Source organism: Lactuca sativa, chromosome 7, assembly GCF_002870075.4.
Source record: "Lactuca sativa cultivar Salinas chromosome 7, Lsat_Salinas_v11, whole genome shotgun sequence".
NCBI lineage: Eukaryota > Viridiplantae > Streptophyta > Magnoliopsida > Asterales > Asteraceae > Lactuca > Lactuca sativa.
Genome location: NC_056629.2, coordinates 87,997,271 through 88,016,778, shown reverse-complemented (window position 1 = coordinate 88,016,778; position 19,508 = coordinate 87,997,271). Strand labels below are relative to the sequence as shown.

The following is a 19,508-nucleotide window of genomic DNA, read 5'->3' as shown; positions in this document are numbered from 1 at the left end:
CATGATGTGATAAGATTACATTTTGATGTTTTGTAGGATCGAAGAAAACAGAGGAAACTTAAGGGAAGAAGTGAGCTAAATCTAATTGTGAAGAAATGGATTTCGATCGCATTGCTTGAAGATTAGATTCTTGAGCTACTACTTGGAGTTAGAATAAATTGTTAAGAAATATGTAATAACATAGTTTTTCAATTGAATTGCATTGTAAGGACAAATGTTTTCTGCAATAAAATTAATTTTGATTTTATCTTATTTATTTATCCTTTCAATGGCATGTATGAAAAATTGATGTTTGAAAGTTTCTATTATTAGCGATAATGGATTTGATTCTTAATTAGGTCATTTGTGGAAATGTCAAGAGTTTACCAAATAGGGAGAGTTTCTCATCGCCCAAGTATCAAGTGAATAGAAACTTGAAATCATGCAACGTGTATTGTATGATGAATGAAAAACTTTCAAATTTGGGAAATTTAGACCGATTCTTTGACAAAGTGTCAATTGAAGGACTAGGAGATCGAGTACACTAGGTCGTACGTTGATCAAGTCTACCACAAGAATGAAGAAGATATTCGTCATGATTTACTAAAGTTTAGTAAATATGGTTATACTTATAAGATTAAGTTTAATTCTGAGTTAATTGAAAAGGTTTCAATAAATAGTAGAACAATTAAAGAAGAATCAAGTATGTAGAAAGATAAAAGTTTCTCTATTCTATGAAAATGGGAGCATACCTTTTATTGTGTTTTATGATAGGTCTTAATGATTAAGAACCATATCTCAATTGATTCTCTAAGTGAATCTTAGTACATTTGTATGTCTAAGAAGAGGAATCGGGAATTATGGAATTGGTTAAATCAAGAAGTCAATCATACTTCGTTCCAATATCGAATCTTAGAGTCATACTCCAAGATTATGAATGGAGTGACAAGTCTTAAGTAGGTTTATAACACTCATCAAACGTGGAATTTGGAAAAGGTTTTCTTATTCTTGCAAATTTGAAATTGGTAAGTTGTGATGTCTTGGATAAGACAAAGACCAACTAGAACCAATTATGTGAAGTGATAGTCTTGATAAAAACTACACTAACTCTTGAATATTTGTTTTGTCAAGGAATGTTTCTTGACAAGAGAATCTTATATATGTCAAGGAGTCAGTGGGAGTCTTAATGGTATTGAAAGGTTTCAAGAACAAATCAAGAGTTAAACCTATTTGATCATCACTAGCACACGACTTGAGGTTTAAAGCCTATCGTGGATGAATACTCTTTTTCTGTGCCATTCCAATTGAGTTAATTATACATGTAAGTTCTATGAGTTCACATATGAATGCATAAAGACAAAGCACCGTGATCAATGGAAAGTGCATTGATTGATGGGTTTTGGTCATAAGACATCCTATGTGCTCATACAAACCCTAAAGCTTGGATCTAGGTTTCTCTATTGTACATGCTTTGAATCCAAGACTATGAACCCTAATTCTAGCATATGGAAATCAATATTAACATATAAATGGGTTTAAGATATTACCTTGATTGTTATGTAGCAATAACAATCCAATTCCTCCTTGAATTGACCTTGGAAAGCTGAGAGTCACAGGTGTCACTCCTCTAATGGCTTACAAACACCATAAGCAAGTGGAGAAGGTATAAAGAGAGAGGAGGGAGGTTAGAATTCGTCCTTAGGACCTCTTGGGAAGGGTTACACGAATTCCTAAGCCCTAGGGGGTTTATATAGGTGTAAAGATTAGGGTTTTAGTCCTTATCCTTATCTAGTTGCTTGTCCACCAAGCAACCATAAGATAACTCTTAGAAACCCTTATACTAGTCGAATTCTAAGGGATTTACACCTCAAATTCGTTCACCATATATATAAGATAATCCTTACCTTATTTTGTAACTATCACATAATTACAATTCAGCCCCTCTAGTTTAATTAATTACACTTGATCACAAAATTAATTCTTAATTAATTATTGACCAATATTAATTAAACAAATATGATTTCTCCTTTAATATATTATTCTTATAACATATTAATAAATCATAATAACCTCTCTCTCTTTATTTATTTCTCCAATCAAGTTGCTTTGGTGAAGGCAACCCAAAAGGACCATGCACCATCGGGTCAAGTACATACCAAAATAGTTATGGACTTAGACACTAATCCAAAATTGATATGTAAGGATAAGTTGCTAAACTACTTGGAAGACATGGTGGTCACTCGTGTTACCATAAGGCTAGAAATCAAGAAAGTTCGGTCCATATGAGTTTGGATTTGTCGCAAACTTGGTTTTGGCAAATTCACATGGATAGGAACACGTACACCATAAAATCTAAGTGTCATAAGATTCCCTCCTTCATGAAAATGAATGTGAGGAAATGCTTTCACTAAGAGAGATTTTAAGAAGATAGCAATTGTGAAAATTGTATTCTCAAATTCGATTATGGTTACGACATCCCTTTCCATTATTCGAATTGTGAAGATTTGGCAATTGGTCTGAACATTTGGGACTTAGTAACATAAGTTTTTAATTTATTTAGACGCACACGTGAGCTTTCTACGGAAAAGGTATATGAGTTTAAGAAGCTTAGATAAAGGCTTATCGAAACATCTGGTATTAGAAATATGAACTTTAGAAATTCAATAGGCATTGTTTTCTGGAAGTTCAACTGTTTTCTGAATACATGTCAAAGCTAGTGGGAGCATAAGTGTTATGCTTATATGATAATAATCATCATGATAGTGGAAGCATAAGTGTTATAATTATATGATTATTATGACAAGTATTTCCAGTTAGCAATATTAATTATAAAAAAACAAAGATTCAATTTGCAAAGTTGCATGGGTTGAAAAGTTGTTTTAGCTATAATTAAGTGAGAGAATATTATACTTCGTTTCAAAATCTAAAGCTTAGATTGAGAAATTTTAATAAATATAGTCAAAGGATACACAGTGTGTTCTCAAAATTTCGATTATGATTACGGCATGCCTCTTCATAGTTCGAATTGTGAGAACGTGACACATAAAATATTATGGCAGAAGATTGATAAAGTATCATATCTTTATGTAAGACATTATGCATTGTGTCCCATACGCTTCGGGTATAGGATCGATTGCAAATGCTATAATATTTGACCATTCTAAAATTTTCCAAATGTCTAACACATTAAGAGGGAAAAAGGACTAGAATCGGTTTTGACTAAAATAATTAAACAACTATCAAAGGCCGATCCAAAGTTCGCTGAGGATTGGTCGCTTGTGAGTAGTTGGGAGTATGGTATTGGATGGACCATATCGACATTATTATGATTAGATAAGATACTATCAAGAATGAGTTGTCATATGGCAATTGTGGAAATGTTTCTACATTGGGAGTTGGATATTGAGAGTCTATGTCTAGATTAGAAAACTTTATGCAAGAAGGATGTTCAAAGGAATGTACTTTGAATGTGAGACTTCGCGTCCATGGAATTGTCTTGTAACAATTTCTGATACAGTAATTTATAATTTCATTGGCCAGGTCTTGGTGACTTTTGTGCTATGACTTTGCGAAAGGATCGTTGCATAAAATGTTAGAATCTAGCTTATTCTAGTAGTGGAAAGTACCTTGTGTTCTAACACTAATGATAAGGATTGGGAATTGTGAAATGAGCATCGTTGGAAAAGTTTTTCAATTGATCTATTTCACACAATAAGGACCATTGGAAACAAAGTGTGCATGCTTGGAGCATGAGACAATTATTGTTGTAATTCAAGTAATGAGTTGATAATCCGAAACATTAAATGATAAATAATGAGTAATCAATATGGTGGTTAAATAGAAGTGTTTTATTTACTCTCACAAGTTTGGGACCATATAGGATTAAGTATTATTGTTGTGTTTCCGTTTGCGTGTTTTGGCTTCCAGAATAACTAGGTTATTTGAACCTCCACTATTGGTCATATGTTGGAAGTAAGTATGAAGGAAGACTGTCATGAAGAGTCTGTAGAATGTCTGAAGATTTTAGACATAGCACAAGTTTGCTGCAGGGTTCATGAGTGCTTTGATAAGATTAGAGTATTGGATTAAACCCACACTCACTTGGATCACTTCATGGATTTATCACGAGTGATTAGTGAGACGATAATATTGTATATTCTTGAAACCGAGACGTGTGAGTTGCTATTTGCTGGTCGGTTGTGCATTGATAATAAGTAAACGCACCAGTAACTTGGTGTTATAAAACTTATTGTTGTGTGTGATTCGATGAGTGACTACAAGCGAGCATTTGAGTCAAAGTTTATCCATTCCTTCAACCCAAAGTAGGATAAAAGTGATATCTGTGGGCCCCTCGATGATTTAGTGATGACACCTAAGCGCTTGGCCAAGCCGAGACTAAGTTGATGTGTTCAATTGTAGTCTGTTGTCAGTCATCATAAATCGGAAGTCGGGAAACAGTATAGAGAGAATGATTGAAATTCATGTCTTATGTCTATACGATATCTTGAGAATGGAGGAATATATGATCCCTTATCTAAAGGACACGCTATCTGATAAGATCAAAGTTGACATCAGCTTTTGAAAGCTACGATTGCTGATCAGGTTCTGAAGTCATATGGAAAATAGTTATTACACTTATCCAAGTGGAAGACTGTTGGATTAGTGTCTAAGTCCATAAATATTTTGGTATCTACTTGACCCGATTATGAGCATGGTCCTTTTAGGTTGCCTTCACCATAGCAATATGTAGGATGAATTAAGGAGAGAAAAGTTTAATTATGATTTATTAATATATTATAAGAATAATATATTAAAGGAGAAATCATATTGTTTAATTAATATTAGTCAAGAATTAATTTAGTGACTAAAAGAGATTAATTAAATTAAGGGGACTGATATTGTAATTATAAGATAGTTTCAAAGTTGGGCTTAGGATCCATTAGATGGCAATGGACGAATTCTATATGGAGGACCATAAAGAAATTGTCCAAGGGCCTTCTGGAATGGTCCATTGGACTGATTAGGGCTAAAGCAGTCAGATTAGGGATTCCAGGTTGAAAACCCTAATAGCCTACATGTATATAAAGGACCCTTAAGCCACAAAAACGTGGATAACTCTTCCCTTAGAATTTCCAGCCGTTTTGGTGCCTCCCATCTCTTCCCTCTTCATCCAAGTTGCTTAGTGGTGTTTGTGACTCCATTAGAGGTGCAACGCTTGGGGCACTAAGCTTTCTAGAGCTAAGGATTGATTGTTATTGCTATATAACAATCTAAAGATCTAAACTCTATTTTATGTTAATATGATTAATTGTATGCTAGATCTAGGGTTTATAACTTTGGATATTCAATTGCATGTTCATTAGACAAACTAGATCCAAAAGCTATTAGGGTTTGCATGTACACCATAAGATTGATGTATTGCTCAAAACCCTTCATTATGGAAGTGAGTATATTGTATAGAAAGTTTTTTAATAAAATATATATTTTCTATTAATAGTTAGAAAACATTAATGGGTGTAATTAAATTTTATGTTTGTATTGGCCAATGGTCATTTAATATCAACAAAAAATGATTTTATTATTTTTTAAATTATGAAGTAAATCGTCCTATAAATTGGTAATCATAATCATAGAAAATAAATCATTAAACCGTCACTCATTTTTTTTTCTTCAATTCATCATGATGAAATTGTCTCATGTCACCATTCTCTTTCTCGCTATTCTTTTTCAAGAAACCCTATTTTTAGCCACGGGAGACAGACAATTCATAGAGAACACATGCAAGGGCACACCTTCATACAACTTATGCCTTTCGATTTTATTGGCAAACCCCAAGAGCCAAGATGCAAATTTAACAGGCTTAGCACTCATCGTAGTTGATGCAGTAAAAAATGAAGGTGTGAAAACCCTACAACAAATCGATGCTCTCAAAAAGTCTCTGCCCGAGTTGACAACAACACTGATGCAGTGTGGAGATGTGTATAACACTATAATGCATGTGAATGTTCCTTTAACCATTAACGCATTGAATCTTGGAAACCCTAAATTCGGCGAAGATGGAATGGCTGATACCACTATCGAGTCGCAGACATGTGAGAGGAGTTTTAAGGAGCATGGTCAAACATCACCGTTGACGAATATGAATAAAGATATGGAAGATGTGGCTAATGTAGCTAGGGCCATTATTAGAATGCTTTTATAAGTTTTGTTATAATAAAAAATAAATTTATATATTAACGAGTTTATTACAAACTTTTAATTTATCGTAGCTTTTTGAAAGTTGTTTTCTTTTTATCAAAAACACAAATTTCATAACATCATTCGCTTAATTCTATGGATGATATTGCTAATTTAGCTAGGACCATTATTAGAATGCTCTTAAATTGTTACCTTAATAACAAAGAAAATTTTCTTTTGATGGTTTTACAGTTTATGATGGGAAGGTGTCATAAAATAACGTTTTCGTATGAGTTTGTTGTTTACGGTTTTTGGAAAATTGGATGTAAGATCTCAAAAATTTTATGTTACTTAAACTATTAATATCTAAAAACAAAACCAATAAATAACTCTAATTTTGTTATACAATAATAAAATTCTTAATAATTGTAAGTTTAAGTAAATTACATTGATCGTCCCTCGTTACTAAGTTTCCAAGGGTTGTCAAACTCTTTAAGTGTTCTAGGCTCCAATTTCTCACCTCATCTCTCCCACTACACTATCTTCTACCCAAGGTGAGCTTCACACCCCTATTTTTCATTGTTGTTGGGGGAGAATACAAGTCACATTCTTGTTTAAATCTTGATATATTTGCTTGTTATGCATGTGTGCTAAGTTATATGTGCTAAACTTATGAATACTCCATATGAAATTGTTCATGAACTCAAAATCTTGAGCAAGTCTCAAGTGTATGAACCATATTTTACAAATTGTGTATGAAACCAAGAACTAATATGTTACAAAAATATAAATCACAAATTGTTATGACAAAAACCATAAGGATTGCTTTAAAATTTGCTCAAACAAGTTGTTGGACAAAATAATTTGGAAGTGGTTAAATTGTAGAAATAATAATATTTTGGGGGCCATTTTTGGCCATAAATATTTATATAAGGATCATTTTGGAACATGGGACAAAATTGAACAGCTCAATTTCTAGAGGACAAAAATTGAAATTTTTGGATAAACAAGGGCCTTTTGAACATTTTCTTAAATATAAGTCTAAAATGAGCATTTTTAAAGAAATGGTCCAATTTTAATAATTCACATAGTTTTGAACTACTTATGACACCTTTTGGCAAATATCAGGCTATTTTATAATTTATAGAAAGAGGGGCTCTTTTTGCCAACATCGATATTACTGGGTCATTTTTAACAAAGATGATTGAAAGTGGATTATTTTCAACAAACGAAAACAATATATCTAGTTAACGAGTAGGTACACCTATTGTTATTTATTTAATACACAACGGATTTCAAGGATTTGCACCAATATCTGTTAGTATTCTAGTCAGACGCATCTTCACTATATATATATATATATATATATATATATATATATATATATATATATATATATATATATATATATATATATATTAGTGCACGTTTAAAGTCTTGTAGGAGTTATAACCGGAGGCTCCTGGAGGGAGAGCGAGAATTTGTGTATAGATCTATATGGGGTTGACACCCCGTACCTTTGCTGTTCGCTACAGCTGGACCGGCCAGTCTAGAGTGACAAATGTCTTAAACGAAACCGGCGCCTAAAGAACGTCTAGACAAACACTCTGTCATATTAGTATGGTTATAACGACTCACTCGGAAGATATTAGTATTATTTAGAAATTTATACAAGTCACACCTTTCGATTATAAACAACTATGGTTTGGATACTCTAAACGAAGCTTTTACCACACAAGTCTTAGGGTTTTAAGACTACTATTTTGTACCTCAGAAAATATAGGATTTTCTTGAGAAAACGATTTTATAGGATTTCGAAAACAATAAACTAAAACACACATGCAACTATATTTGATTGAGAACAAGACTTACAACTATCTTGACAAGAAAATATAATATTTTTTGGTTTTCTAACTATCACAGATTTTTATACAAAATGCTTATGAACTCACCAACATATTTTATGCTAACGATTTTTAAACGACTTGTATTCTCAGTAAATCTGTAAGCAGGTTAATGGGACGCGGATCCAGGATTATTTTGTTGTAGTTTGAAACTTACTCACTACTCTCTCTTTTGTGTAATTTGAGAACATAAACATGATGTAAAACAATGTAAGTTTGTTAACTTAATATATGATGTTTGGATTTGCTATGTTTCATTTATATTCAATTGTTATGATATTGCACAATGACGTCACCAACCTCCAGACGTTTCTAGCGTTCTGGGCTGGGGTGTGACAACTATGAACTCTAAGGAATTAGATAACTATCATCGTTAGGGCGTGGGTGTAGGTGTCTTCTCTCCTCCTGTTGTTTTACATTTTTCAGTATCTCATGAAAATTTCTTTTTAGCGTTAATGGACTAGAAAGGTAACGAACTTTGGTCTTTTCTCACATTAAGGTAACCATGTTTTATTCGTACACATTTGACCATTGAACTTATTTGACCTATTCAAAATAAGGTAATACGGACAAATGAGCATGTCAAACGTTAGCAGTAACATTACCCTATTATGAACATGTCAAAAGAGTTTACTGGTCACATGTATACGAAAAAAACATGGTTACCTAAATATGGACAAAAACCAAAGTTCCTTACCTGTTTTGGTAATATTGGGTTCTTTATGTTAAGTGCAAGTAGTCATAAGATCCATTGATGTGACTTAAAATTGGGTTGTCCAGTCTTTTTGCATGAGGAGATGGTCAATTCTTGGGCCAACCCTTAACGCTAGCACCTTGATGGTCGTTGATCAACCATGCATGTGTTTGTGTCCATATGATGAAAGTAGAATGCTTAATCTAGGGTTTGGGATCATTTGAGCCATGTAAAGGATCCAAATTAAGGACTCTATGGATCAAGATGTTCCATAAGGCTTGGATCTGTAATTTGGACATTTGGAATGCAAGAATTAAGCACTTAAGGAACCTAGTTCGTCTGGCACACAACCTAGTTTGTCGGGCGTACGTTTGGTACGCGCATCATACCAGGCCTGGTCTTGGGCTTTGCAGTTTGAACAATTTTGGACTATTAGGGTTTTGGCCTTGTTGAGCGACTGTCCTCCTGAATTTGGGGCATTGTTAGGTTTAGGCCTTCTTAGATTTGGGCCCATAATGGGCTTTGAGTATCATTTTGGAATTTGGGCCAAATTGGGATTTTGGTGCCATTAGGTTGGGCCTCGGTTATTGGTCCAAGTGAGGAAATGGTAAAATGGTCTTTTACCCTGGGTGGTGGACAAATGAACTAGATTCCTAGTTATGGTTGATGTCCCAATTATTAGTTGGGATTCTCAGGATCAACAACCCGATCATTTTTTTGACCGACAGCAAACTAAGGTGAGTTTGTTCACTATACTATAGGACACTAGGATATGTTATGTGCTTGTAGTCTTTGTGACTCCTATTGTATGGGTTATATTGTCTGTGTGCCTGTTTGATATATGTATGTGGGGTGAAATAGACCTGATACAACCTTGTGCTAACATATGAGTTGAAATAGACTCGGTACAGCTTTGGTTGATACATGAGTTAAAATAGACTCGAGGGTGAAATAGACCCAAGAGTGAAATAGACCTGACATAGCCTTGAGCTAACAGATATGTATGGTATATGGTATTTTGGGGAGCTCACTAAGCTTCGTGCTTACGGTTTTTAGTTTTTGTTTCAGTTACTTCCGGATCAAAGGGGAAGAGCTCGAGATGATCGCATCGCACACACCAAGATTGACACCTTATTTCACTCTGATGTATTTGGATGATTGTTTGACATACTCTGATTTGACATAGAGTGATTCACTCATATTCAAAATGTCATTTAATTTGTAGCGATTATCAAATAAACAATAATTTCTTAATAATCATTGTTTTTTTTATAAGTGAAGGGTATTTAATAATTACAACACAACTAACGTCACCTCTTCGACTTCCTTCCAATCACATTATTTAACCATCCCATTCAAATAGCTACAATCACAAAATCTAAACAAACTCACACTTTAAACCTCAGCTCCAATGACTACCAAAGACGTTGAAATCCACCTCAAAAAAATTATAACAACTTAAATCAAAAACCTCATGACCCAACAACAAACCATGCTTTAACAACTATAGATGAAGGATGCAACTACAAAGAACATTGTGTGTGAATTACCATTCACGTTCCAATAACTTTCACACCTGCTCTGCTTTTATCAGCATCCATCAATGAATAACTTCCCAATCTCAAATGCATTCATCTATGCATTACACTAGCTGAAAAACTAATCACAACCTCTGAAGAAATGCTGGAAATTATCAATAAGGATCCATAAAATTAGTAGTATCCATCTCCACATAAAACTTTTTTGTAAACATGCTAATGTTGTTATTGTACTAGTTTTTTTAACCAAAATTCATGGAGTCATCAGTTTATCCATCTCCACGTAGAAATCTCCACGTATAAATGTTTTGTAAACATGGAATTGTTATCAATGTAGTAGCCTTTTAACCAATGAATTTCAAAGCCCTTATGCTTTGCTTTATTTTATAAATTTTAGCAAGAACGGACTAAGTCACTACGAGAAAATAATAAACAAAAAATGCTATCAGTTGTTGACAATATAACACATCTAATTTTTGTGAAATCTATTATAACAAAGTAGTGAAAACATAAAATCAAACAAGAACCGAACAAGGGAAGGCCCGTGGGTTTTTTTGTCCGAGTTTTACATAACATCAATACACAAAAGAAACTTATTTTTCATTGCAATTTAATAACATAGTATACGAAAACGTATTTTTAAAAACATAAAAAAGTATATTTTACACAAAACAAATACGTAAAAAATATATAAATTGTTTGTAAAAAAGTATATATATATATATATATATATATATATATATATATATATATATATATATATTACATAAAACAATTACATAAAATAATATATAAATGTGTTGTAAAAAGTATTTCTTTTATAATATGCTAAAAAATATTTTGTTTTATTAAAAAAAAAAGATTTTTTTGTGAAAATATGTTTTTAAATTTTTTTGTTGTTAATATTTTTACGATTTTAGATAATATTAATTAGTTTTTGGAAAAATAAAATTGTAGCCTAGTTGGGAAAGGCTTTGGCTGATGAGGGAGAGGGAGAAGAGGTCCTAAGTTTGAAGAGCAGAGACTAAGTTAACAACATTTGTTAAACCGTAGGATTATTATTGTAGTTTTGTCTTTTAATTATTATATATAATAAAAAACAATTTTTAGGCTTTGGCCACGATACTTTTATATGATCACATGTTTGGTCTTTGAATAAGGCCACCCACAGTTGCCACAGTCCATGTAGGCACCACATCACACTTGCCACATTCTTAAAAAAAGTTGTCATTTGGTAGGCGCGGGTTGCCATACTTGCCAATGTACCTATATATATATTTTTTAAATATAGAAAAAAAATCTTTCAAACGTAACAATATTTAAAAACTAAAAATCCATTAAACTTAAAATTAAAACATAGAAATTCAAAATAACAACAAATACACATAAAAAAGAATTTGAAATTAAAAACATACAAACTAAAATTACCAAACCTAGATAGACCTAAAGAACATCTTCATCAGAATAATGACCTTCCAAATCGTCGACCGGTTCCATGTTAAGATCGATGTGGTTGACGTTCCAAATATGTTTCCTCAATTCCTTACGAAGAACATGATGTGTCTCAACATCATTAACTAGTGCCCTCCTCGACATGAACTCTGCGCTTCCAACCTCAAAAGCTTGTGTCGGTTGAACGATCTCATTTTCGTTATACTCACATATTGCATTTCCTTCGTCTTCGATAATCATATTATGCAATATGATACAAGTATACATTACCTCACTCATTTTCTTCTCCTCCATATACAACATGGGATATTTAAGAATATGCTAACGTTTTTTCAAATCTCCAAATACACGTTCAACATCCTTTCTCGCCCGCTCTTGAGCTCTCTTAAACTTTAACCTTTTCCGATCATTTGGACAAGACAATGACTTCACAAAACAAGCACGCCCCTGATAGATCCCATCCACCAGATAATATCCTGTTCCTATACGATGTTCCAGCTACTTGAAAAGAGGAGTTTGGTGCGGTCCCGTTGTACATGTCGTCAAGTAACAAAGATCTATTAAGAACATTGATGTCATTAAGGGAGTCAGATGAGCCAAAGAATGCATGTCATATCCACATATCCTGTGACGCCACCGCTTCAAGTATAACTGTTGGATAACCATGACCGCCTCGGGTGTATTTCCCTTTATAGGAATTCAGACAACAACCCCATGCCTAGTGGAGACAATCCATGCTTCCTAACATTCCAGGAAAGTCGTGAACGTTTGAGTGATGAGCATACAATTGTTGGCTGTCACTACAAGTATGTTTGCATAGATATCATGGACCATATAATCTCATGACATACTTACAAAATTTATGAATGCTAGTTCGTGCAACACGTCTAGACATCCTAAGGTTCTCCACAAGTGCGTCGGTGCAAGTGGCATACGCTACTTGACGAAGTGCAGCGATGCGTTTTTGTATAGGAGTAAACCAATTATACCTCTAGCATCTCGACGTTGTTGAAAAAATGGACATGCTGTCGTCACGTAGTTGACTATACGCAAAAACAAAGATTTTTGCATACGGAACCGACGACAAAAATAATATCCTATAAAGTTGGCGTTGTCCACAAAGTAATCTTGCATGAGTCGATCGTTAGCCGCCTCACGAAATATTTGTATGTATCTTCTCTTCCTCTGGCATGCATTCTTCGCATTTTCTTCTTGTAGTCGTTCGATCATCTGCTCTGCCTCCTGAATATCCTTTATAGTCGTTTCAAGCAAGCCATCAAACATGGCTGATGAAGAAGAAAAAGAAGACATTTTGAGAGAGCGTATTTGAGTTATAAGTTGAAGTTATGAGTTAAAATGGTTTAAAGTTGTAGTATTTATAGGATTTTTTTTTTGTTTAATGAAAAAAGATTAAAAGGAAATAGCCGTTGCGAGCTATCCCACCTTCCCATTGGTCAACAATACCTGACATTCATTAGCTTTGATGCCGAGCCGAGCTCGGCATGCCGATGAGTCAACACGGTGTGCGCCGAGGCTGCCGAGCCCCTCACCGATCCCACACCCACCGGTATAAAAAATAAATTACAAAATTTATCTGTGTAATTTACAAAGATGGTATGGTACACGAGTATGTTTCGCATGTAGTCAGTTTTGGTCTCTGTTTTGAAAATAAATTCCAAACGTTAAGTTGCCTGTAATTTATAGAAAATGTCATTGTATAGTGTTATTTTAATGGTTCGTATGTTTAAATATTCCGCATGTTGGCAGGGTTGACCCCTACAGAAAATAAATTACAAAAAATTATCCTTGTAACTTAAAAAAGTGTCCATATGTAATGTTTTTTACAAAAATGGATCACATTTTTAAATCTTTGGTATGTTAGCAAGTTTGGTGTCTTTGTAGAAAATAAAATACAAAATTGTACATTTAATTTATAAAAATTACAAAAATGGTCCGTGTCTAACAAATTTTTTACAGATACGGCCCAGAAAGTGGACATTGGAATTTAGTAGTTTGACAAAGACATTATCGGTGCATCTCGCGCGAAATGAAGAAGGAGCAATTTGTTGTTAAAAAAATAGTAGGAATGATACATTCAACCATTACCAATTTCAACATAAAGTAGCACCTCCGTTTGACTAAACGACGTAGAAACCATTTTTGTATAGTGAAATAGTAGGATATTATAACGAGAATTGAGAAAAAATTAAACGTCACATATAATCAAATATAATATTTATATACTCTTTTAAGATTAACTTAATTCAATGGGGAGAATAGTAAATTGATTAAATCTATTTTCCAATGTAGAAAGAGATTAAGAGTAAGAGATGAATGCTCCTCTATACATATTAAAAAAATGATTTTAAAAAAAAAAATCGGATATTCGGTATATACCCGATACCCCATATACACACCTTATGCTCAAACTTATATCAAATTGTGTTAACCGAGTACCCAAAACTACATACCCTAAACCCGAATAACCAAACCTAATCTACCCTAATTCAAAACGGATCGATCGGTTATATTTGGTATCTGCTATTTTCTACAAGCCCAGATTCCATAATCAGTAGTTATTCATCGACGATAATTAAACATATGTATAAAGCTATGTTTTATGGTAGTGAGTATATTGTATAGAAAGTTTTTTAATAAAATATATATTTTCTATTAATAGTTAGAAAACATTAATGGGTGTAATTAAATTTTATGTTTGTATTGGTCAATGGTCATTTAATATCAACAAAAAATGATTTTATTATTTTTTAAATTATGAAGTAAATCGTCCTATAAATTGGTAATCATAATCATAGAAAACAAATCATTAAACCGTCAATCGTTTTTTTTCCTTCAATTCATCAAGATGAACTTGTCTCGTGTCACCATTCTCTTTCTCGCTATTCTTTTTCAAGAAACCCTATTTTTAGCCATGGGAGACAGAGAATTCATAGAGAACACATGCAAGGGCACACCTTCATACAACTTATGCCTTTCGATTTTATTGGCAAACCCCAAGAGCCAAGATGCAAATTTAACAGGCTTAGCACTCATCGTAGTTGATGCAGTAAAAAACGAAGGTGTGAAAACCCTACAACAAATCCATGCTCTCAAAAAGTCTCTGCCCGAGTTGACAGCAACACTGATGCAGTGTGGAGATGTGTATAACACTATAATGCATGTGAATGTTCCTTTAACCATTAACGCATTGAATCTTGGAAACCCTAAATTCGGCGAAGATGGAATGGCTGATACCACTATCGAGTCGTAGACATGTGAGAGGAGTTTTAAGGAGCATGGTCAAACATCACCGTTGACAAATATGAATAAAGATATGGAAGATGTGGCTAATGTAGCTAGGGCCATTATTAGAATGCTTTTATAAGTTTTGTTATAATAAAAAGAAATTTATATATTAACGAGTTTATTACAAACTTTTAATTTATCGTAGCTTTTTGAAAGTTGTTTTCATTTTATCAAAAACACAAATTTGATAACATCATTCACTTAATTCTATGGATGATATTGCTAATTTAGCTAGGATCTTTATTTGAATGCTCTTAAATTGTTACCTGAATAACAAAGAAAATTTTCTTTTGATGGTTTTACATTTTATGATGCGAAGGTGTCATTAAATAACGTTTTGGTATCAGTTTGTTGTTTACGGTTTATGGAAAATTGGATGTAAGATCTCAAAATTTTTATGTTACTTAAACTATTAATATCTAAAAACAAAACCATTAAATAACTCTAATTTTGTTATACAATAATAAAATTCTTAATAATTGTAAGTTTAAAAAAATTACATTGATCGTCCCTCGTTACTAAGTTTCCAAGGGTTGTCAAACTCTTCAAGTGTTCTAGGCTCCAATTTCTCACCTCATCTCTCCCACTATACTATCTTCTACCCAAGGTGAGCTTCATACCCCTAGTTTGAGCTTTTCATTGTTTTTGGGGGAGAATACAAGTCACAGTCTTGTTTAAATCTTGATATATTTGCTTGTTATTTGTGCATGCTAAACTTATGAATACTCCATATGAAATTTTTCATGAACTCGAAATCTTGAGCAAGTCTCAAGTGTATGAACCATATTTTACAAATTGTGTATGAAACCAAGAACTAATATGTTACAAAAGTATAAATCACAAATTGTTATGACAAAAACCATAAGGATTGCTTCAAAATTTTCTTAAACAAGTTGTTGGAAAAAATAATTTGGAAGTAGTTAAATTGTGGAAATAATAATCTTTTGGGGGCCATTTTCGACCATAAATATTTATATAAGGATCATTTTGGAAATGGGATAAAATTGAATATCTCAATTTCCAAAGGACCAAAAATGAAATTTTTTGATAAACAAGGGCCTTTTGAACATTTTCTTAAATATAATTCTGAAATGAGCATTTTTAAAGAAATGGGCCAATTTCAATAAGTCACATAGTTTTGAACTACTTATGACACCGTTTGGCAAATATGCAGCTATTTTATAATTTATAGAAAGAAGGGCCCTTTTTGCAAACATCGATATTACTGGGTCATTTTTGACAAATATGATTCAAAGTGGATTATTTTCAACAAACGAATACAATACATCTAGTTAACGAGTACGTACACCTGTTGTTATTTATTTAATAAATAACGTATTTCAAGGATTTGCACCAATATCTGTTAGTATTCTAGTGAGACGCATCTTCGCTATATATATATATATATATATATATATATATATATATATATATATATATATATATATATATATATATATATATATATATATGTATTAATGTACGTTTAAAATCCTGTAGGAGTTATAACCGGAGGCTCCTGGAGGGAGAGCGAGAATTTGTGTATAGATCTATATGGGGTTGACACCCCGCACCTTCGTTGTTCGCTACAGCTGGACCGGCCAGTCTAGGGTGACAAATATCTTAAACGAATCCGGCGTCTGAAGAACGCCTAGACAGACACTCCGTCATATTTGTATGGTTATAACGATCACTCAGATTATAAGAATATTATTTTGAAATTTATGCAGGTCACACCTTTCGACTATAAACAACTATGGTTTGGATACTCTAAACGAAGCTTTTACCACACAAGTCTTAGGGTTTTAAGACTACTATTTTGTACCTCAGAAAATATAGATTTTCTCGAGAAAACGATTTTATACGATTTCGAAAACGATAAACTAAAACACACATGCAACTATATTTGATTGAGAACAAGACTTACAACTATTTTGACAAGAAAATATAATATTTTATGGTTTTCTAACTATCACAGATTTTTATACAAAATGCTTATGAACTCACCAACATATTTTATGCTAACGATTTTCAAACGACTTGTATTCTCAATAAATCGGTAAGCATGCTAATGGGATGCGGATCTAGGATTATTTTGTTGTAGTTTGAAACTTACTCACTATTGTCTCTTTTGTGTAATTTGAGAACATAAACATGATGTAAAACAATGTAAGTTTTTTAACTTAATGTATGATGTTTGGATTTGTTATGTTTCATTTATATTCAATTGTTATGATAGTGCACAATGACGTCACCAACCTCCGGACGTTTCTGGCGTTCTGGTCCGGGGGTGTGACAACTATGAACTCAAAGGAATTAGATAACTATCATCGTTAGGGCGTGGGTGTAGGTGTCTTCTCTCCTCCTTTCATTTTACATTTTTTTGTATCTCATGAAAATTTCTTTTTAGGGTTAATGAACTAGAAAGGTAACGAACTTTGGTCTTTGTTCACATTAACATAACCATTTTTTTCGTAGACATTTGACCATTGAACTTATTTGACCTGTTCAAAATAAGGTAATATGGACAAATGAGCATGTCAAACGTTAGCAGTAACATTACCCTATTATGAACATGTCAAAAGAGTTTACTGGTCAAATGTATACGAAAAAAATATGGTTACCTAAATATGGACAAAAACCAAAGTTCCTTACCTATTTTGCTAATATTGGGTTCTTTATGTTAAGTGCAATTAATCATAAGAGCCATTGATGTGACATAAAATTGCCTTGTCTAGTCTTTGTGTATGAGGAGATGGTCAATTCTTGGGCCAACCCATAACATTAGCACTTTGATGGTTGCTGATCAACCATGCATGTGTTTGTGTCCATATGATGAAATTAGAATGCTTAATCTAGGGTTTGGGATTATTTGAGCCATGTAAAGGCTCCAAATTAAGGACTCTATGGATTAAGATGTTCCATAAGGCCTGGATCTGTAATTTGGACGTTTGGAATGCAAGAATTAAGCACTTAAGGAAAAAGTGCTAAACGGGCGTGTATGCTGAGCGTACGCATCCGAGTCCTCGATCTGGCACACAACCTAGTACGTCGGTCATACGTCTGGTACAGCGTACCAGGCCTGGTATTGGGCTTTGCAGTTTGGATAATTTTGGATTATTAGGGTTTTGGGTCTTGTTGAGCCACTAGTCCTTTTGAATTTGGGGAATTGTTAGGTTTAGGCCTTCTTAGATTTGGGCCTATAATGGGCTTTGAGTATCATTTAGGAATTTGGGCCATATTGGGATTTTAGTGCCATTAGGTTGGGATTTGGTTATTTGGCCAAGTGAGGAAATGGTAAAATGGACTTTTACCCTGGGTGTTGGATAAATGAACTAGATTCCCAGTTATGGTTTATGTCCCAATTATTAGTTGGGATTTTATTTGATTGGTTAGCAGGGATTTTCAGGTTCAACAATCCGATCATTTGTTTGACTGACAGCAGACTGAGGTGAGTTTGCTCACTATACTATAGGACACTAGGATATGTTATGTGCTTGTAGTCTTTGTGACTCCTGTTGTATGTGTTATACTGCCTGTGAGCTTGTTTGCTATATGTACGTGGGGTGAAATAGACCCGATACAGACTTGTGCTGACATATGAGTTGAAATAGACTCGGTATATCTTGGGTCGATGCATGAGTTGAAATAGACTCGAGGGTGAAATAGACCAGGGATGAAGTAGACCTGACATAGCCTTGAGCTAACATATATGTATGGTATACGGTAGTTTGGGGAACTCACTAAGCGTGTGCTTACGGTTTTTAGTTTATGTTTAAGTTTACTTCCGGATCAAAGGGGAAGAGCTCGAGATGATCGCATCGCACACACCAGGATTTACGCCTTATTTGACTCTGATGTATTTGGGTGATTGTTTGACATACTCTGATTTGACATAGGGTCATTCACTCATATTCCAACTGTCACTTAAGTTATAGCAATTATCAAATAAACAATAATTTCTTAATAATCATTGTTTTTTGTATAAGTGAAGGGTATTTAATAGTTACAACACAACCAATCTTAACCCCACCTCTTCGACTTCCTTCCAATCACTTTATTTAACCATCCCATTGAAATAGGTAGAATCACAAAATCGAAACAAACTCACACTATAAACCTCAACTCCAATGACTACCAAAGATGTTGAAATCCATCTCAAAAAAATTATGACAAGTTAAATCGAAAACCTCATGACCCAACAACAAAATATGCTTTAACAACTACAGATGAAGGATGCAACTACAAAGAACATTGTGTGTCAATTACCATTCACGTTCCAATAACTTTCACACCTGCTCTGCTTTTATCAGAATCCATCAATGACTAATTTCCCAATCCCAAATGCATCATCTATTCATTACACTAGCTGAAAAACTAATCACAACCTATGAAGAAATGCTGGAAATTATCAATAAGGATCCATAAAATTGGCAATATCCATCTCCACATAGAAGT

General features: G+C 33.5%; 2 protein-coding genes across 2 annotated transcripts; both read left to right on the top strand.

Annotated features, from left to right (window-relative positions):
• Positions 1 to 5,662: 5,662 nt before the first annotated feature.
• LOC111888544 (cell wall / vacuolar inhibitor of fructosidase 1) lies at positions 5,663 to 6,181 on the top strand. Its single transcript, XM_023884695.1, has one exon. It carries the CDS (start codon positions 5,663 to 5,665, stop codon positions 6,179 to 6,181), a length of 519 nt encoding a protein of 172 aa, XP_023740463.1.
• A 6,845-nt stretch (positions 6,182 to 13,026) lies between these two features.
• On the top strand, positions 13,027 to 15,129 carry LOC111888534 (cell wall / vacuolar inhibitor of fructosidase 1). Its single transcript, XM_023884686.2, is given in 2 exon segments — positions 13,027 to 13,066; positions 14,561 to 15,129. Coding segments are annotated over 2 exon segments (609 nt in total).
• The last annotated feature ends 4,379 nt before the right edge of the window (positions 15,130 to 19,508 follow it).

Excerpts from the sequence above, each read along its gene's own strand:
- LOC111888544 (XM_023884695.1), top strand. The coding sequence starts at position 5,663 with ATGAAATTGTCTCATGTCACCATTCTCTTTCTCGCTATTCTTTTTCAA.